At 35.3% G+C, this 23,113-nt stretch overlaps 1 protein-coding gene across 1 annotated transcript; it reads right to left on the reverse strand.

Moving 5' to 3' along the window:
* Positions 1-9,858: 9,858 nt before the first annotated feature.
* LOC131399562 (complement factor H-related protein 2-like) lies at positions 9,859-23,036 on the reverse strand. Its single transcript, XM_058533902.1, has 4 exons — positions 22,979-23,036; positions 19,056-19,232; positions 10,514-10,696; positions 9,859-10,055 (listed from the first exon to the last, which is right to left on the reverse strand). The coding sequence occupies exons 1-4, from the start codon at positions 23,034-23,036 to the stop codon at positions 9,859-9,861; spliced, it is 615 nt and encodes a 204-aa protein (XP_058389885.1).
* Positions 23,037-23,113: the final 77 nt, after the last annotated feature.

Genomic DNA, 23,113 nt, shown 5'->3' on the forward strand with positions numbered 1-23,113 from the left:
AGTAAAAATTTAAAACGGAGAGCCCAGAAATAAACCCACACAGTATGGACAGCTAATTTGGGACAAATGAGCCACGAACACACAACAGAGAAAGGAAATTCTCTTCAATAAATGGTGTTGGCAAAACTGGACAGCCACATGCAAAAGAATGAAAGCAAACAATTATTACACCATATACAGAAATTAACTCAAAATGGATTAGAGACTTGAATGTAGGAACTGAAACCATAAAACTCCTAGAAGAAAACATAGGCAGTATGCTCTTTGACATTGGTCTTAGCAGTATCTTTTGAATACCATGTCTTCCCAGGCAAGTGAAACAAACGAAAAAAATAAACAAATGGGCCTACGTCCAACTAAAAGTCTTCTGCACAGCAAAGGAAAAATAATATTTGAATGAGCAATGTAAAAGAAAAAAATCAATGGACATGTAGAAGGTTAGTAGAAATTAATTGAAATAAATCTTAAAGACAAAAAGAAGGGTAAAAAAGTAAAAACTCAATGACCTGTTGGACAGAGTCTTGTAGTGAAACAGGAAAAAGAGGAATTTTAGGGCAGAAGTCCAATTGACAAACTATAGATAACAATCTTAAAATGTTATTATAGACATGAAGCCTCAGAACAAAGAAGCTCAACTAACATCAAGAATGAGGAACACAAAGAAAACCATAATTAGGCAAAGAAAAGCAAAACTGCTGCAAATCAGCAATAAGAGAAAAATTTAAAGCAACCTGGAGTAGGATGGAGAAACAAAATCCGTGATCCATAGACAATGCTAACACAGAGACAAGGCTAACGCTGTCAGCACACTTCTCACCCAAAACAACGGGACTGAAAACTGTAGAATAGCATCTTTAAAATGTTAAAAGAAAAATAAACAATAAAATTAGAATACTATACTCATCAAAAAGAGTCTTCAAAAACAAAAGTGAAATAAATACGTTTTCAGAATAACCTAAACACAGAGAATTTGTTGCAAATGATCCATGCTACCAGTAAGGTGAAAAGAATTGATTCCAGAGAAAGAAATTGATACTAGCTGGAAATGTGGCTCCCAGAAAAAAAACGAAAAGCCGTGGAAATATTACAAATGTGAATGGTAAACATATATATTCCTATTCTTAAATTTGGTAAAACATAATGGAGAGTTTAAAACAAAATATAAGAAAAACAATATAGGAAAATATATGAGAAAATACATGATTGCACAGTTCTTACATTTTACATGAAGTGATGAGATATTAATTACAGTCGGTCTGTGATTGGCTAAGGAGGTATATAATAAGTCTTAGATCAATTACCAAAACAATGGATAAACAATAACTGACAAATTATATAAAATAAAATGCAAAAAGCATCAGATTAATCTAAAAACATGTGGGAAAGGATTCTAAAGAACAGATGGGACAAAGAGAAGCAAGGGTAAATGCTATAAATAAATCTATTAATGCTAATTATTGGTATTAAATTTTAATTACCTAGGCCAGTGAAAAAGAAGATAAAGTAGGATTGGATAAAAATGGAAAACCTAATTATATGCTGTTTCCAAAGAGAGAAATTTAAATATAAAGACACTGGCAAGTTGAAAGCAAAGGCTGAAAGATATGTACCTTGTATAAACTAAGTGTGTGAAAGGTGGAATGGTTATGTGATATCAGAAAAGGTAAAGATCAAAAGAGAATTACCAGAGAACAATGAAGAGTATTTTGTAATAATGAAGTGATCAATTCAGGTGATGTCGAATTCACTAAGGCAACGAAATAAAAAGGCATGAAAACTGTAGGAAAAGAGTAAAAGATAATTAAGTAATTCAAAAAAATTTAGGGATTCCACAAAAAAAGAACTATTAGAACTAACACACATAGCGTCTTTCCATTAGGAATAAAAACTGGAAAATGAAATTTAAAAAAAAAACAATATCCATTATAAATATTAAAACACTTAAAATATTAAGAAATCAATTCAAAAAAATGTTGTAAGTTTTCTCCACTGAAAATTGCAAAACATTACTGAGAATATTTAAAAAGACAAATAAGGAAGAAGTACACGATATTCGTGGATTGGAAGACTTAATATCATTAAGATATCAATTCTCCCCAATCAATTTATGCCTTGACCACGACCCAAGTAAAATTGTCTCAATTGACCAAAAAATAAATGGTTTAATAACAACTTCTCCATGGCCCAGTGGGGCAGCTGACACACGTCCTGAGGTGAGGCTGAATGTGCAACATGATTCAAAAATGCATATGGAAATAGTCACAGAATTCTTTTTTTTTTTTTTGGCCTATTTTAATTATCTTGCTTAGTGACATTTCCAAAGACAGTCTCATGTTTATGGATGAGTTTCAAAGGGGGATGCAGATAACTACAGAAGAACCTTATACAAGTCATTAAACCCAACTTTCTCTTGCGTAGAAAGAATTTATTCACCTAGCAACTAGCCTTCCAAAACTCTTCCTCTGTGTTGATCTGAGTTTTTTGGTAACCTTAGAGAGTGAATTTTGTACGTGGAAAATAATTATTTAAATAATTGTCTACTGAAATTAGTCCAATTAAGACAAGGAACATATTGGGATATTTGTAATACCAGATATCTAGATTTCCAATAAAGACACTCTGTTTCTCACAGTGTGGTGGTATCCTAATGATAGACAAATTGATCAATCGAAACAAGAGAGTCCAGAAATACACACCCACCAAAGATCACTTGTTTTATGCAGCAATGGAATTCAATGAGGAAAGAAAGTTTTACCCTAGAGATGGTGAGGTAACAATTGGATTTTGGTATGATAAACAAAATGGAATCTTGGCCTCTTTCTCATACCAAAGGGATCAATTAAAGTTGGATCATACGGCTAAATATGAGCTTCTGAAAGAAAGGATAGTGTTATACTTCCAGTCGCTCATGGTAGACCAAATGGAATTCAAATTGAATTTCAGTAACAATTTAAATTTCTAATCCATCAAAAACATCAATATACACAAATTATAGATTCGGAGAAAACAGTTGTAATACATTATTGGATAAAAGAATCATATGGATTATACATAAAGTAAGTTCATAAACCAAGAGAAAATATAAACAACCCCATTTAAAAATTGCAAAAATCACCCACAAACCTAACACAATGTGTTCACTATCACTACCCGTCAGTGATACTCAGAAGAGAAGCACATTAAATGTCACTACACACTCAGAGCATGGCTAATGTTTAAAAGTCTGCCATTTCCAAGTCTTTGTAAGGATCAGGGCAACTAGAACTTTCCTACGTTACTGCAGGAAGGTGAAATGGTACAATCACTTTGGGAAATTCGTTGGTAACTGATTCCACACAGAAGTAAATATTTAAGAGAAATAAGCGTGTATAGCTATCAAGAGTTATAGACTTGACCCTTCAGAGCAGCTTTTTTCATAATAGCTAAAGGTCGAAATAGGAGAATGGATGAATATTTTTTGCTCTATCTATCCAGTGCATACTACTTGGTAATAAAAAGGATGACTTACTGCTACCCACAACACCTTGGGTGCGAATCACAGACATTTTCTTGAGAGAAAAATGCCAGACACAAGGATGTTAATAGAGTATAATTTCACTCATATGAAGTTCAAAAACAGTGAAAATTAGTCAGGATTTATAAGTCCAGAACACTGGTCACCTCTGGAGATGAGTAGTAGGACTAGGAGATGCCATCACAGGGTTACTTACCGGGTGCTGGAAATTTTCTATATTTTGACCTGCTTGGTGGTTATACAGGTGTCTAAACACGTGAGAAATTTCTAAGATTACCCTAAGATTAAAGCAGCTTTTACACTTGATAATACGTATGTGTCAGAAAAAAAAAACTATTATAGGTCTAAAGTGTGAAATTATGCTTCTTTGATTTTGTACAAAATGCTCTGAACCAATCCACCTAAGTCTCCACCTTTGTTGCTAATGAAGCAATAGAATAATTAATATTAAGTGAAATTAGAAGAAAACACTGACAGTTGTGTTGGTATACATTTCAAATTTGAAAAAAAGATTTGAAAATTGTATTCTGTCACATAATGTTTAAAAACTTGAAGAATCACTTTACTATGTTATTTTCCTTGTATTAACACAAAGAATAGAAAAATTGAGAACCCAGACCATATTTTTAAGCTGTAGGATAGTTTTTAATATAATGATACCAAGAAATTAAAAGGAGATAACTTTTTTGAGCAAAGTCAAGTGTCGAGAAGAATGGCGGAAATCAGCTGGATAAGGAACTTTAGCCACGAATGACACATGAATAGAAATATCTTCAGTTTTAATGAAATTTCACTCTTGTCATAAGTAATGTTTGTAAAGAATTTAAAAATTAGTGTTATTTTCAAAATTACTGGTAGTATTTTAAATGGAGTTGTCAACATTTGAAATCCTAAAAAAAAAAAAAAAAAAAAAAGAACATGTCTCAGAAAAGAATATTTCCTTTTCCAGAGTCATTGCTTTTGCAACCAGCTTGGGCTGGTCATAAATAAGGACTCTAATTAACTTTAAAAAGTAGCACCAAGTGTTTTCACAATTACTTGCATAAATATAATCAGCAATTACTCACCAAGAGTCTTAGTGAAGGGCATCATGAATCTGTTAATATTGTTAACTGGACTCTTAACAGAATTGAGTAAAGTCTTTATTAATTGATTGATTTTTAGTGTATTTGATGGCAAAGAAAAAGATATTGAATATCCAATCCTACACATGAAAGCAAGAAGGTTCTTCAGAGTAAATTGTTTTACGAGATGGTATGCGTTATTTGATATTATTGTAGTGTTTTTAATTTAACGAATGCAAAATTAAATATGTGAAGTTAAATTTTTAAATATTTTACTGTGTTTTTACATAAAGCTTTTATTATGACATAATTTTAGATTAAAAGAAAAACTGCAAAGATCATTCAGATGAAGTCTTTGTTAATTTGAAAGTAGATGAAGGAAATATGATTAGATTTATTACATAGACATCAAATAAACTTACAATTTTTTGTAAAGTAAGCATGCTTACAACCAATTTTTAGTTTCTGTCTCTGTAGTAGTCAAGTGAGGCTTAAATATATTAAGTAGGAAATAAATGGCTGTCATTTACATAGGTTTTTTTCTTTTTTTTTGCTTGGTGAGGAAATCAGCCCTGTGCTAACATCTGCCAATCCTCCTCCTTTTTTGCTGAGGAAGATTGGCCCTGGGCTAACATCCTTGCTCATCTGCCTCCACTTTATATGGGACATCGCCACAACACGGCCAGACAAGCGATGCGTTGGTGGGCGCCCAGGGCGCGCAGGATCGGAACCGGCGAACCCCGGGCCGCTGCAGCAGAGCACGCGCACTTAACCGCTTGCGCCACGGGGCCAGCCCCTACATAGGTTTTTAAAATAGATCATGATTACACAATGATTCACTTAAACTTACAACATTACATTGAATAACATACATTTGAAATAAAGGGGGATCATATTTGTCAATTGTTGCAGGATGAGTTGAGTCAAAAGATTATATAAAAATTTAATTAATATAGTTAAATTGTTCAATTCATGTAGGACTCATAACCTCTGTTTCTGAGAGAAGCTGAATTACCTTTGAAAGCATTTGTACCTGCACTTTTCATTGAAAATCATGTCCGGGAAGTCGTTCAGCTACAGCCGTTGGTAATGAAGCGGGTCGGAAATAAATAACAGAAGCGATGCAGGACTAGACAGAGCATCAGATACGACAGAAATAGTGGAGACACAGGAAACGCTGAGGTGAAACCATTAGCACATGTTCTAAGTGATCAGATAATGGGCTTTACCTATGTTTAAATATTTCTTAAGACGAAAAGAAATCTCTTTTGTAATAAACACAAAGTATAGACACATCCTGCTTGCCCTGGGATAAGAATGCGTTGATCCAAATCTCTCTACAAATCTTTAAAAATACAAAAATGGGAGCCAGCCCCGTGGCTTAGTGGTTAAGCGCGCGCGCTCTGCTGCTGGCAGCCTGGGTTCGGATCCAGGGCGCGCACTGACGCACCGCTTCTCCAGCCATGCTGAGGCTGTGTTCAACATATAGCAACTAGAAGGATGTGCAACTATGACATACAACTGTCTACTGGGGCTTTGGGGAAAAGAAAAGGAGGAGGATTGGCAATAGATGTTAGCTCAGAGCTGGTCTTCCTCAGCAAAAAAAGGAGAGGATTAGCATGGATGTTAGTTCAGGGCTGATCTTCCTCACAAAAAAATAAAAATAAAAATACAAAAATGAAAAACACATAGATCAACAAAGAGAGCAAATATTTCCTGTCTTTAGCATGACTAATTGCCCGAGATTCTTAAAACTTCAAACTAACTATAAGAAGGGGAATCACCACAAATTCAAGCAGAACTAATTCTGGATGATCAAGGCACCAGCCTGATTGCAGAAGGGAGAGTCTAACGAGACTGTGTGGGAGAGAGAAGGAACAGAGGGCCTAACCTTGGGAGAATACAAACAAAATCACCTGGGTAAGACAGCATTTTAGGAAAGTGCAAAACTTCTGAAAATAGAAGTGGATAGACTGGAGGACCCACTACAGGGAAAGATCTTCAAAAGTGTGCAGGAGAAGAGGGGGCAGTCTTAGAAAGCCATTGTTTCTGAAAGAGAAAAGAGTGTGGGCACCTCAGCTCCAAATCTACCCTTCTTTCCTTGCCTCCTTACACTGTGATAATACAGCTGGACTCTGAGTGTTCTATCTTTGATGACGGGTGTAATGTTAAGCCTTGTCTGGAGGAGGATTCCTGAAGGAGAAAAGAATTCCTCTTCATGTGTCCTTCTCTCTTCAGGCTTCTGCAATGAGATGTTCTTCTGCAGTGATTGAAGGCCAGCAGGATGTACCATCCTTCCATGGGCAGCTTTCTATGGCACTCCCTTGGGTGGCTTTGCAGGGGAGTGCCACTGGGAGGTCACCTCTCTGTGAATGGCTTCTCATTATTCCCCAGAGGTTTCCAGTGAGTGCTGCTCACTTGGCATCCCACTGCCCCCTTGGTTGATACAACCTGTGACCACTAGCTCTGCTGACTTACTGGAAAACTGTTGAAAGTGAGGCTTCACAAAAATTGAAAAGAAAATTGAGAGACACCCGTGGCTTCATCTGTTGGGGAAAGAAATGCTACAGATTTAGTGCAGGCAAAGCAACAGAGTCACTGAACAAGGATACAGACAACTGCAGCAACAAATAGTGATGGGATCAGAATCCATGTGGTTACAAGTCATATTCTAAGAAATGTCAAGTTTTCCAAAAATCATTGAGACATGCAAGGAAACAGAAAAGTGTGACCTATAGAACAAAACAAAACAAAAATCAATAGAAAGAGTCACTAAGAGGGCCCAGGTATTGGACTAAGAAAAAATAAAATCTATACCAGTTGCCATAAACATGCTCAAAGAACTAAATACATATTTAAATGAAAATGCTACATTTTCCCAGGTGACAGACTCAACATTCGTTAAATGGAATCATTGTTGTGTCTTCTGATGGAAGTATTCCTCCCTTTGTAACTAAGACCTACAGACAAGCAGAGTATAAGTTCACAGGTTCAGGAAGCAAAAATTCAGCTTGTGGCTCATTAGGGGTAATATAAGTGGTGGCATTCCCATCTCCACACTTTGATTACTGGACCTGTGAATCACAGCAAAGAGATAGACGGTACTATATATTGAACACTTGTTTAGAGCATCTGTAGCCTGCTGAAGCACCTTGCCACAGCCCTGCAAGATATTGCCACGCAGCCAGCATTAGAACTGAGTCTTCAAAAAGCTAATGAATTTTAGATTTCATTTGTATGTCAAAGGTCTGACAACCAAAAGAGCTTGGGAGTAAAGACATTTCAACACCATTGAACACTCCCATCTGGCACCAATAGCACAATTCTTGACTTCTAAACATAATGCCCAATAAAAAAATCAGATATTCTTAGAAAGACGCATGATTATGGGTGTTGGCAGGGAAAGTACATAGTGAACCTGGAGCATCACGTGCTAAAAGAAGAGAGATGCTCAAAGACTAATGGGACACCACAAAAGCAATCAGGAGCCAGTTTCAAGAGATACCTACTTGCCAAATTTGAGATATTGTGAGCTTTAAATAGAATAATGACTATAATCGATTGTGACAAATTGAATAAATAAAAATACGTGAATCCATGCTGATACGCACAACATTTTTAAAAAGGAAAGGAAAACATCTCTAAAGTCATCATGGAAGGTCACTATTACATCAAGCCCTTACTCCAAAAATTGGAAATTAAATGGCCCAAATAGAGATTTACCAAATCTTTTTAGGTGAAAGTTTAATTTAAACAGAGTTGGTAAGTTAAAATTCACCTTTACAGGAGAATGACGACTGATAAATGCAGAAAGGTGATAGAATTGGTCTTAAAAATAACTATCTTGCAGCCAACAATGAAATAATTGATTATAGGCAAGTGTCATAAATAGATTCCATAACCATTAAGTGAAAGATTTTGGAAATACAGTATGTACACAAATGGTAACATTAACAGCAAAAATTACCTGCCAATTGTAACAATGTTACTTTAATATGAGAAAAATGGCTGTCACCAGTAATTCAGATTTATATAAATCAGCTCCATTGGTGACAGTCAGGTCTTTCATTCTAATATTGCCACTTGATTTGATGCATTACAAAGTAACAAGGTATCACATTAAAATATTTTTACCTTAATTATGTATATCTTTACTTTCATCTTAAAGTTTTCATATTTTGTAGAAATTAAAAATGTTTATAGTCAGCAGATTTTAACTAATTATGCTGTTTTGAAATGTGGGAACATAAAAATCATATTTCAGATGCTTGTGGTTGAATGTCTCCAAAACCTTCTATACCAGCAAAATCATGAAAAAGCTACTAGATCTGAAGATCATTACCAAAGAGGTCTTTATAGTTCCCCACATGTATTGTCTTACTTTTCATATATCTTTGTTTCAAAACAACATATTCCTGGGGTTCAAAATGATATATATTAAAGATAGAAAAATTGGAAAATACAGCTAAGTATGAAGAGTTAAACACCAACTCTTACCCCAATTACCTCTTAATTTAAGTCTAGTTATGGTAAATATTTTATTGTACTTCCTGCCAATCCTTGTTCTATAAACATTTCTCAGTGCTCAAAGCCAGTGTGTGTGCATGTTTATACTTGATATTGGAGAGCTTATCACGTTTCATGTCAAGGTTATGCCAGCAATGCATCCATTTAGATTCTAATTGCTCTTTATGATCAGTTTGAATTGTGATGTGTGCTAGATAGACGTCTTGTAGAAAATCATGCATTTCATCACCTTTTGGTTTCTTTATCTACTGTGAAGTAAGCAAAAGTAAGTAAATACTACTGACATCTTATTACTAACTTCGATATGACATAGTTTGCTTTTTATGTGTTTGCGAAGTGATGTTATTTTGAAGATGGAGACAAGCCTTTTTTTTTTCCATTTCCTCTGAAATAGAGAGTCTCAGGAACCCTCAGAAGCTATAAAGAAAGCTTTGAGAAAGTTGGAAGATGGATGGTTGGAAGCAGGCACTGAAGTGAAGTGATTGCATCTAGTTTCCAGCCACAGATATTTGATGGACAGGACACACAGCACTTTGGTTTGCCAAGTTTTAATAAGGTCATTTTAGAAGTGATTCATTGGTCTCTCAGATTGTAATCACATCGTCCATGTAATAGTTTATACAAATTCTGATTTATGAGAAAAATGAGTTAAACAATACTTGAAGAAATAAACTGAGAGGAATTGGATTAATAATGAAAAACTCAGAGTAAATTTACCTATGTGAATTTTATGAATCGATTTTAACTATTGTTCTATCCACAGGTGGGATACGCCACTTTCCCTTCCCGACAGGTTGTTCGAAATGTTTCAGGCGGTGTCTTTTTACGATATCCATGTTTACATGTAAATTCAACAGTGTCCCCTGTTTCAGAATACATTTTTTTGTCATACGACCATCGCAGTTCTATCTTATGTTTTTCCATCATTTCTTCTGATATAACACATGCATCTGAAGGCAAAAAAATGAAAATAAAACATTAAGGAGTACACAAATATTTTCCACAAAATATCAGACTCGAGTAGAATCTTCTACACTGGTCCAGAACTTCATTCTTAAACCCTTTTCTAAAGGAACTCACTGAAAATCCAGCATGTAAATTTAAACCATTTTAAATAACTAATGATGTGAAAATGAGGTGCTATGTTTAATCTATGATAATTAAATGTTATAATCAAAGATCCATAATGTCAATTATCCCCTGAAGAGCTTTCATTAAAGAATATTTTGTTGCTGTTTGTGCTTCAACAAGAATTTTTCAAACTTGACTTCATCACATACTAATGTTTCATAGCAAGCATTCAACAGAATGGTTGGTTGTTAATCCATGAAAACTCTATTATAAACAGCAAACATCATACTCATTACACTGATTTTCCCAGGATCCATGAGAATATTAAAATACTTACCTAAGCATCTTGGTGGTTCTGACCACTGTCCATTCCTACATATTATATTCCTGTTTCCCTGAAGCACATGCAAGGACTGGCATTGGTACTCAACTGAGGATCCTGGAGCATATGTTGGTAACGGGAATGAGGTAAGGTCTCCATTGTCAATGGGTGGAGGGCGCCCACATTTTCCTCTAGAGTCTAAGAAAAAAATGATTTGATTAATTCAAAGACCAAATGAAAACACAGGTTAAAATTAAGCAAATAAAAATAGAGCTCAATATGTAATACCAGGATTTGTGATATCTGAGGACAGAAATGATTCATTGAAGAAATTTGAATCACATGAACTGAGTCACATTTTTCAGCCCTTCCTTCACCGCACCTGAATGCACACATAACACATTAACAATCTTGTGTACCTTTGGTGAGATTGTAAAATGGTACAACTGCTGTGGAAAACAGTGTAGAGGTTCCTTACTAAATTGAAAATAGAATACCATATGATCCAGCAATCCCACTTTTGGGTATATATACTCAAAAGAATTGCAAGCAGAGTCTCAAAGAGAGATTTGCACACTCATGTTCATAGCAGCAGTATTCACAATAGCCAAGAGTTGGAAGTATCCCTATTGATGGATGGATGGATTAAAAAAATATATGGTACATGATACAATGGATTATCATTCAGCCTTAAAAGAGAGGGAAATCCTATTACGTCCTGCTACAACATGGAACGCCATGGACATTATGCTAAGTGAAATAAGCCAGTCACAAAAAGACAAGTGCTGTATCATGGAAGAGCCCTTGGCATACACTCTCAATTCCTATGCCTTTCTTTCTATCTGTACAGTCAGGTGTCACATAATGACAGGAATACATTCTGAAAAATGTATCGTAAGATGATTTTGTCATTATGCAAACATCATAGAGTGTACTTGCACAAACCTAGATGGTATAGCCTACTACACACCTAGGCTGTGTGGTAGAGCCTATTGCTCCTAGGCTACAGACCTAGCTACAGCACGTCACTGTACTGAATATTGTAGGCAATGGTAACACAATGATAAGTATTCACGTATCTAAACATATCTAAACATACAAAAGGTACAGTAAAAATACGATATAAAAGAAAGAATGATACACCTTTATAGGGCACTTACCATGGATGGAGCTTGCAGAACTGGAAGTTGCTCTGGATGAGTCAATGAGTTGAGTGATGAGTGAATGTGAAGACCTAGGACATCACTGTACACTGTAGACTTTATAAACAATGTATGCTTAGGCTACACTAAATTTATTTTTAAAAATACTTTTCTTTCTTCCAAAGTAAATTAACCTTAACTTACTGTAATTTTTTACTTAAAAATTTCCTAATTTTTTTTAACTTTTTGACTCCATTGTAATAACAATTAGCTTAAAACACAAATACATTGTACAACTACGCAAAAATATTTTCTTTCTTTATTTCCTTAGTCTATAGGCTTTTTTGCTATTTTAAATTTTTTTAATTATTTTTTTTTATTTTGTAACTTTTTGGTTAAAGACTAGGACACAAACACACAATTAGCCTAGGCCTACACAAGTCAGGATCATCAATAGGACTGTCTTCCTCCTCCACATCTTGTCCCACTGGAAGGTCTTCAGGGGAAAAACATGCATGGAGCTGTCATCTCCTATGGTAACAATGCCTTCGTCTGGAATACTCCCTGAAGGACCTGCGTGAGGGTGTCTTGAGGAAGTGTCACTCTTTTCAGAAATATGTCTATGGAGGTTTGCTTGGCTTATTTATTTTCTCATCATAGATTTGCTTTTAAGCAGATAACATACCATGAACATTACTCTGTAGTAATGAAAAACTTTTAGTGTGAGGTTCATGTTTTCAAACTTTTTTTTTTTTTTTTTTGCAGAGGAAGATTTGCCCTGCAGTGACATTTGTGCCAATTTCCTCTATTTTATATGTGGGTTGCCACCACAGCATGGCTACTGATGAGCAGTGTAGTCCACACCTAGGAATCGAACCTGGGACATGAAAGCAGAGTGCGCTGAACATAACCACTAGGCCACAGGGCCAGCTACCCAAACTTTTTAAGGAGCTTGTGGAAGTCTGCCAAAGCTTCTGCCAAAACTTATACTGTAAATCTTCTTGGGGGGTTTTCTTCTTTTTCTCCTGCATTTTCCTTTTCTCTTGCCTCTTCTTCAGTTATGCATTCCTGTTCTAGTTTCAACAACTTCTCATTAATCAACACCTCAGCAACAACCTCTAGGAGCTCCTGAATATCATCATCATCTACACCCAGCTTAAAGTTTTTTTGCCATCTGAACCACAGTCTTGTTGATTTTTGCAACCTCTTCTTCCTTCGCAAATCCTTTGAAGTCATGGGTTAACCTCTTGAGTGTCTTCTTCCAGATGCCATACATATACTCCTTCGAGACACCACCTAAAGCCCAGGTAAGGCTCTTGATGCGGTCATAGATGCTACAATCCTTTCAGAATTGCATCTTTCTCAGATTCAGCAATTGCCTGGGCAAGGGTCCTCCTCAGGTAGCAGGCCTTAAAAGTTGCTATAACTCCTTGATCCATTGGTTGGTGGTGTTTGGAGGAAGAAACACTGCTTTGATATTGGAATGAAGATTACCAATAAAAGGAGGATGGCCAGGAGCATTATCAACAATAAGCAAAATCTTGAAAGGTATATTATTCTTCAAAAGTACTTCTTCATTTCAGTGGTGTAGCAATTGAGGAGGGCATTTTGGAAGAGGAACTGGATCATCCATGCCTTCTCATTGCTCCTCTGATACACTGGCAGCGTGTGCTTACTGATATGCTGGAAGGCCCTTGGGTGATCACTGTGCCAGGTAACAAAGGATTTCAGTTTGTAGCTTGTAATAGTGTCCCCAAGAAAGACTGTTGTCCTCCTCTTAAAAACTTGAAACCTCACATTGACTTGGCCTCCTTATGGAAGAAAGACCATTTAGGCATCTGTTTCCAGAAGAGAGAAGTTTCATCTGTATTGAATATTTGCTCTGGCAAGTAATTTTCCTCCACCATCAGCTTACTTAGAGCTTCCAGAAATTCTTCAGCTGCCTTTACATCAGCACTCATGACTCACAATTCACTTTCGCATTATATAACAAGTAACAATTCTTGAATCCTTTAAACCACTGAGAGCCACCAGTAAAAAAAAATGTTACTATTGGGTCCAGCCTTTCCTGTCAAGATTGCAAGCAAAATTTTGCTCTGACAGTGATTGTCATGGTGCTGAGAGGGGTGCACTTCTCTGTCTAGTCTTCAATCCAAGCCATTAGAAGTTTCTCCATGTCTGATACAGGTCCTTCTTGAAGTTTTCTTAGTCTCATTGCCTTCAATGAACCAGATCCTTTAACAGCTTCTATCACTTTGTTCTTGTTCTTCAAGATTATGGCAATGGTGAAAAGGGACATGCCTGACTGGTGAGAAATAACCATCACTGATTTCCCACCTTCATAGTCCTTCATCACTTTTAATTTTGTTTCCAGGCCCATCCCTTGACATGGCCGCTCACTGACAACATTATTAGTCAATTCTGTACACTGAGGGGCCATAATGAGGAAAACAACACGAGATAAATCAAATGGAAGAGAAGAGGATGCAATCAAGAAACACAGCAAACAGGAGATGTGTGAGGCTACTGCTGCTGTGCCATGGCACACTGCTTTAGAGTGAACTTTTTTTTTATAAGTACAAAGAGTGTACTCTAAGTATAGCATAGGAAATAAATAATTCAATAGCATAGTCCTTTATTATCATTATCAAGTATTATGTACTGTACAAAATTGTGTGTGCTATGCTTTTATATGAATGGCAGCAGGGCAGGTCTGTTTACACCAGCATCACTACAAATACATGAGTAACGCATTGCGTTATAATGTTACAATGGCTACAATGTCAGTAGGCAAGAGGAAGTTTTCATCTCCACTTATTACCTTGTGAGACTACCATCACATATGGGGTCCATCACTGACCCAAACATCATTACACTGTGCATGACTGAAGTACAGTATTGTCAACTATAGTCACCTTGCTATACATTAGATCCCCAGGACTGATTTATTTTATAACTTGAAATCTCTACACTTAGACCAACGTCTTCCCATTTCCCACAACCCCCCACTCCAGGCAACCACCATTCTACTCTCTATGAATTCAGCTTTTTTAGATTCCACGTATATGTGAGGTCATACAGTATTTGTCTTTCAGTATCTAACTTAGCTCACCTAATGCCTCAAGGTACACCCATGTTGTCTCAAATGGTAAGATTTCCATTTTTTATGACTGAATAATATTATATCACAGTTTCTTTATTCATCCATCAATGGACACAGGTAACTTCCATCTCTTGAAAATTGTGAATACTGCTGCTATGAAGATGGGGAGGCTGATATATCTTCAAGATAGTGATTTTGTTTCCTTTGGATATATACCAACAAGTAGAATTGCTGGATCATTGCTGGTAGTTATTTTTTTTTTAATTTTTTAGGGAAACCCTATACTGTTCTCTATAGTGGCTGTACGAACTGTGCACCAACAGTGCACAAGGCTTCGTTTTCTCCACATTCTCACCAAGACTTGTTATCTCTTGTGTTTTTGATAATAGCCAATCTTTCAGGTGTGAAGTGATATTTCATTGTGGTTTCTATTTGCAGTTCCCTATTGATTCACGATAGAGCCCAGAAAAATAATAGAAAAATCAAGAGACACCATGATCAGGCAGAAGTTATCCCTAGGATGCAAGGATGGTTCTACATACACAAATCAATAAGTGTTATACCACATTAATAGAATTAAAGATAAAAACCATATGATCATCTCAATAGATGCAGAAAAAGCATTTGACAAAATTCAACATCTTTTCATGATAAAAACTCTCAACAAATTGGGTTAGAAGGAACATATTTCAACCTAATAAATGTCATAAATGAGACGTCTACAGCTAACATCATGTTCAGTGGTGAAATGCTGAAAATTTTCCTCTAAGTTCAGAAAGAAGACAAGGTTGTCCACTCTTACTGTTGCTATTCAACATAGTACCGGAAGTCCTAACCAGAGCATTTAGCCAAGAAAAAGATACGAAAGGCATCCAAATCTAAAGGAAGAAATTAAATTTTCTGTGTTTGGAGATGACATGCTGTAAAATATTCTAAAAACTCTACCAAAAAACTGTTAGAACTAATAAACAAATTTAGTACAGATGCAGGTTACAAAGCAAACATGTAAAAATCAGTGCATTTGTATACACTAACAACAAACTATCTGAAAAAGAAATAAAGAAAACAATCTCATTTACAATAACATGGAAACCAACAAAGTATTTCGGAATAAATTTAACCAAGGAACTGAAAGATCTACACACTGAAAACTAGAAGACATTGATAAAAGAAATTAAAGAAACACAAACAAATGAGAAAATATTCCACCTTCATGGATTAGAAGAATATTGTTTAAGTGTCTATACTACCCAAAGCCATCTATAGATTCAATGCAATCCCTACCAGAATTCCAAAGACATTTTTCACAGAAATAGACAAAGCAATCCTAAATTTCATATGGAACCACAAAAGACTCAAAATAGTCAAAGAAATCCTGAGGTGGCTAAAAAACAAAAAACAAAGCTGGATGCAGCACACTTGGTGATTTCAAAATAGATTACAAAGATTAATGATCAAAACACTATGTTAATGGCATAAAAACAGTTATAGAATAGAATTGAGAGTACAGAAATAAACCCACGGAGATACGGTCTACTAAGATTTGACAATGGAGCCAACAATACTCAATGGGAAAATGATACTCCCTGCAATAAATGGTGTCAGGAAAACTAGATATCAAATGTAAATGAATGAAATTGGACCCATAACTTTCACTACTTACAAAAGTTAACTTTAAATGGGTTAGAGTGTTAAGTGTAAGACTTCAAACGATAAAACTCCTTGACGTTGGTCTTGGCAATAATATTTTGGTATATGGCACCAAAGCATAAGCAACAAAAGAAAAAATAAACAAGTGGTACTATATTACACTAAAATACTTCTGCACAACAAAAGATAGAAGCAATACACTGAAAAGACAACCTACCGAATGGGAGAAATATTTGCAAGCCATCTATCTGATAAGGGGTTAATACCCAAAGTATATAAGGAACTCATGCAACTCAATGGAAAAAAAAAAAACACCCACAAATAATCTAATTAAAAACTGGATTAAGAATCTGAATAAAAATTTTCCCAAAGAAGACTTACAAATTGTCAACAGTTACATGACACGTTGCTCAGCATCACTAAGCATCAGAGACTCACTTTGGATATGAAGACTGAAAGTGACTGAAAGTAAAAGGATGAAAAGACATTCCATGCAAATAGGAGCCAAAATTGGGCCCAAGTGTTGAACAGATACTTTAAAAGAAGATATACAAATGGACTATAACCACATGAAATTGTGCTCAGCACCACTAATCATCAAGGATGTGCAATCTACATTGCAAGGGAAATACTTTTTCACAGCCAATACAATGGCTAAAAGCACAAAGACGTACAAACCTAAATGTTACTGAGGAGGTGGAACAATTACAGCTCTCCTACAGTGTTGGTGACAACCACTTTGGAGAACTTCGTAGTAGTGTCTTATAGAGGTAAACATGTTTCTAGCTTACGATCCAGCAATTTCACCTCAAATATTTACCCAAGAGAAAGAGAAATGGATATCCCCTGCCACTCACCAAAGACTCAAACAAGACTGTATGTAACAGACTTATTCACAATCAGAAAAAGCAGCCCAAATTTCTAGCAAGAGGAGAACAGATAAACAGATTATTGTATATAAATACAAGGAAATATTATTCTTTAAAAAAAAGAATAAACGACTGATATGTTCAACTGAATGTATAATTTTTTAAGTATTATAAATGTCATTGAGTGAAAAATGTCAGACACAAGTGTGCATAGACTTCAATTCCTATAATTATATATAATATATATATATATTTTGCTCCACTGTCTTAAGATGCTTCTTGATTCCTTTTGTTTTCCATTTTTTAAAAGTTATACTTGACATATAGTGATATTCAGCCTGTATGAGGCAGTCCAATTCTTTTTTTTCTACATTGCAAATAGCATAAACTGAAAGCCTAGAAAAACACTTCTTTTCTCCATTTCCTTGACCCCCAGAACATGCCACATTTGGAATATGGTAATGTTCTGATAATTGTCTTGCCCTTCTCTTCTTGGTCACTTTTGATCCCTTTTCCAAATAGCAACCATAGTGATCTTGTTTTAAATTCATTGTGTGTTGATTCCCTGCTTAAAACCTCCCAGAGGTTTCTAATTGCACATAGACTGAAATCCAAAATATTTATCAAGGCCTATGACTCCTAAATTAGTTAATTCAACACTTTGCCTTATCCTTAGCCACACTGGTGTCCTTGTTTTTCTTCAAAGATTCCAGGCCTTTAGATGCTTTTAGGCCATTTTTCTGACTCCTTCTCTCCAGACGTCAAGCTTAAGGTTGGAGAAAATTCCAAAACTATCTTACGTGAAACATGCCCCTCCCCCAGTCACTTTCTTAATATTATCTTTTATAATGTGCACAATTCATAATCTTTAATTTTCTATTTTCTTCTTTTACCTTATTGTTATTTTTACCATCATTCTCCGACTTGACATTATAGTCTATGATAAAGAGACACTGACTCTTAGAGCATTGATCTCCAACATCTGTAGTAGTGCTTGGCATATAAAAGGTGCACAATAAATATTGATTAGATGAATGAATGATAACTAATGTTCCAGATGGAGTGGGAAGATATAGAGGGCCAGAATAGAGACTGTTCTCTTCAAGGCTTTGACTGTGCTTTAGGATTCTTATTCTCAGGGTCCCCAAGTCCTGTATTCAAATTCAGCAACTCTTTGGTTTCCAAATGAAAGTATGAGAAACTCCAACTAACTTAGGCTGCAATACATTCCTATTTTTAATAGGGTTTCCTATGAAAGGGATTTCCACATTATGAATTATACACTGGAAACCTAAATTTCAAAAGTACAAAGTTCTAACAGGGTGGAAATTATCAATACTTTTGTGCTAGTCTCTAGATGATCTAAATGTAACATTTACCAAAAGAGATAAATGACAAGTAAATATGTTTGCTAGCCATAGGATTTCCCAAATGTGATATTTTAATTATCACTCTACGTAAAATTTAATTTTATCCTCACGTTGTGTCAACCGATTTTGCATAATTTCATTATAAACATTAAGTTTGTGTTACGTAAACATATAAGTGTCTTTCAAAGTTTTTCACTGTGGTCTTGATTAGTTTTTTCTAATATTGCTTATGTTTCATTTATGTAAGTAAACAAAATGCTTTTCTAGTGATTATCCAGAGATTCGCATATCTATGTAAACACAATTGGAATCCTAAGACTAAAAAGGTGACAATAGTAACAACAATACTGCATATATTTAATATCGTTATTTCATAAAAAAAATACAGGATATTAGAGGGTGGTATTTTGATATTTTACTTACGGATATGACTACATTTAGGAGGGCTGGACCAGCCACTTTCTGCACATGTAATGCTGCTCTGATTATTTGGAAGGCTGTAGCCTGAATCACAGACGATTTGCACAATGTCACCTTCCCGGTGTGTTTGTCCTGATGATGCAGAATGACCATTTTCAACCCAAGGGAAAAAGCACTGTCCTACAAACCCAAAAGTTGACTAATATAAATCTTATAATGAAAGAGCATTACATTTTGCAAACTTCAAAAAAGAAATCAAGCACAAAAATTAGTTTTCTAAAAAATGGTTCATGCATGTTAAAAAATTAATATATAATGTCATTAATCATTACTTGCATATATAAAACATTAGACATTTCTAAGTTCCTTTAGATATCAGAAGTTACTGTTTTATTTCTCATTTGCTTGTATAGATCGCTTTCTAGAGGAGGAGGAGATGATGTTCATCTCTTTTGTCTCTTTTGCTTTTCTCTTTCATGATTCTGTCTTCTTCACTTCTCTGCTTTTTGTCTGCACTCATTGAGAGAGTACGACAGAGGCAATTTTAAAGAACAAAGATATGATTAATAAAAACCACAAATATTAGGAAAATAGTAAAAAATGCTGCTTGAAAATTCAAAGGAACAGCACATTTTGAATCAGAAATTACATATAAAGACAAATTCTCTTGAAAATATCTATGTTCATTAAACTACCAAATGAGTGTTTAAATTAAATATTAGCAGTTAAAAATGTTGACCATGGTATGTGAAATTCAAAGATTCAGATATGCCACAAAGTTTGTGTCTTGTTTTCTTCTGGTTTGATTTCCACCCACAGCTTCTTACAAAAGAAGAGCGACATGTCTTATCTTTGCTGGCTCCTCCAGTCCCTTCCCCCATCGCTGTCTAAGGCTCTGTGATTCCCTCAGGCACCCTCCCTCCACTCACTGAATACACTGAATAATTTATGTGGATGATGATCGGGGTATTTACTCACTGAGACACTTTGGTGTAGGTGACCATCCTTCCTCTGTACACATTATTAGAGTCCAGAGTGATTGTGAAGGAGACACAAAGCTGTAATCACAGGAGTAGTAGAAAAATTTTCCCACAGCAACTGGGAAGCTTTGCTTATATCTCTTTTCATCATATATGCTTCCATGTTTTATTTCTGGAAAATCACAAGTTCTTCCTCAAGAAAAAACATAGTATCCTACATTAATGAATGATTCTACTTGTTCTTAATAATCACATTGATGAATTTATTATTCTATTTAGCTTAATAATTCACTTGTGTTAGTGATTCGAGAACTGGGACAATTTACAATTAAGACGACAAAGTGTTTGAGGAACTCATGATGTTTAAATTCTTTGGAAATATTTCCAAATGTAAAATCACACAGAAACATGGAAACATTGAGAAAGAGAATGAAAGGTGTTCTACCCAGTAAACCTCCCAGATCTAAGAAATTTGCTTCCCCTGGGTTGGCAGGACTGTTTACAGTTTTCCATTCACTTCCTGTGCCTCTTCTTCCTCTGTCTTCTGCAGAAATCCCTGAAGATATCCTAGCCCTTTCCATCCCTCTTCTCCCAGTCCAGATAACATGTTGCATAGGATATCTGTATGAAGAAATACACTTACGCATACGAATATATATATATGCGTATATGTATATATGACTATGACTATGTATAGCATTTTCATGAATCAGTGAAGAGAATTTGAATATAAAATGTCCATAAAGGACAAAATTCAGCAAAAAAAATAAAACCAAGATATAATTACTGAATTCTGATGAAAATCTTCCTAAAGTATGGATGTAGGTTTGTATATATACTTGAGAGGAATATGGGAAATAATTTTTGATTATTACTGTCCATTTAAGAATATATAAGTACCACCACATTCATTTGCTAGGGTTGCCATAACAAAGCACTACAGACTGGGCACCTAAACTAACAGAAATTTATTTTCTCACCTTTCTAGAGGCTAAGTCTGAGATCACGGTGTCAGCAGGGTTGGTTTCCTCTGTGGCCTCTCTCTGAGGCTTCTAGATGGCCACCCTTTCCCTGTGTCTCTCCATGGTCTTCCCTCTACATGTCCCTGTCCTAATTTCCTCCTCTCATACAGACACCAGATGTATTGGATTAGGGCCCACCCTCATGACCTCATTTTAACTGAATTACCTTTTTAAAGACCCAAGACCCTATTTCCCAGACCTGCTGAGTGGTGCAGCTGTTAAGTGTGCGTGCTCAGCTTCGGGGACCGTGATTCGCAGGTTTGGATCCTGGGTGCTCACCACGCACCGCTTGTCAAGCCATGCTGTGGTGGCGTCCCATATAAAGTGGAGGAAGATGGGCACAGATGTTAGCCCAGGGCCAGTCTTCCTCAGCAAAATGAGGAGGGTTGGCATCGGATGTTAGCACAGGGCTGATCTTCCTCACAAAACAGAGAACAAAAAAAGACCCTATCTCCACAGAATCAGTCACATTCTGAGTCTGAGGAGTTAGGAATTCAACATATGAATTTTAGAGAGATACAATTCAACCCATGTCCACTAAATACACAGAGATGTTTCTATCTGCATAAATGTGTTCTTCCCCTAAGTGGATTCCTTTCACCTTTGAGAAACATTGGTGCAACCCAAATTTATAGGGCATTCAGGTCAAAGGCTACTTTTAGAAAGAGTTCACTGAAGGAAAATAGTTTTAAACTGGACAGAAAGCTTTGTGTGTTCCTGTTATTTGCTAGTGAAGGAAATTGCCCAAATGTAGATTTAAATAGCAAACAAAACCCAGCATGCAGCCAATTATTAAAATGAATTCTTCTTGTAATTAAGGAATAAAGCATAGTGATTTATATTGTATTCATAAATGGTGCAATGAAGGGTCTTAATGCACATTAGAGGTTTTGTTTACATTAAATTGGAAATGAGAGTATTTGATTTTAAAAGAAATGAGACTCTAGAAAGATATCATAGTGAAGAATTTATAAAGATATTAAGGAAAGAGAAAAAAGTAATTACATCAATAAAATCTTAAAGAACTAATATGTGAAAAAAGCTATTAGAACTAATACACAGAAAAATATAGTTGCTTTTTAATTTAAAGATAAGTTAAAGAATCTACAATTATATTTGTTATAAGAGATGATTCTCTAATATACAGGGATTGCCTCCAGAGATTATTAATTTCTATTAATATAGAAAATCTACTATAAAGGCAAAAATAAATCAGTGATCAATATGACAGAGTTAATGATCTGAAAACAATTTATTTATTTACTCAACATTTACAAGTGAACTCAGAAATATAAATTAAGATTTATTGTCATTCCACTAGAAACTAAGACTATATTCCACTTTTGTTGAAATAGATGTTCTTTTTTTACCTGCTGCTAATTCTGCTGAAATAGTAAATTGATTGTGATGTTAATAACTTTTAACAGTTTTATTAAGGTATAATGGAAATAAATAATAATAATAATATTAGATAAATAATTGAAGTCAACTGTATATATTTGTTTTAATGAGTTTTCATGTTTGAATCCATAAAACCATCAACATATGCAAGATTATGAAGATATCCCAGTCTCAAGGTGTTCCTTGTATTAAAAGCAAGAAACCTTCATACATTTTGAAGTGAGACTATGGCTTTTATTGCGACGTATTTCCTAAAGCTGTGTGAGCGTAGTCACCTATCTCCATAAATATTACGAGTTCTTTCTCTGTGGAACTCAGGAAACAGAGAAAACATAAATTATTTTATTTTCCCCTCAGATGAATATGAGATAATTTTTCTATACAGTTATTCTCTATTATGATGTCACAATACAGACTATTCCTACTAGTTAGTTGACTAAAAAAAAACGACCCATGAAAGTAGACATAACATGAAGTCATATTTAAGAGGGAAGCTGAGAGTTCTGACCTGTTTTCAACTTACCTTGTCCCTGAGCACAGGAAATCCAGAAGGTGAGAATGACATTGATTAGTAACAGCATGTTTGATATTCCCAATGGCATATTAATACAAATATTCCAGTTGCGATGTTTGGGGTTTTAAATCTTCTTCATTAGCA

This window comes from Diceros bicornis, chromosome 38 (genome assembly GCF_020826845.1).
Source record: "Diceros bicornis minor isolate mBicDic1 chromosome 38, mDicBic1.mat.cur, whole genome shotgun sequence".
Classification (NCBI taxonomy): Eukaryota; Metazoa; Chordata; class Mammalia; order Perissodactyla; family Rhinocerotidae; genus Diceros; species Diceros bicornis.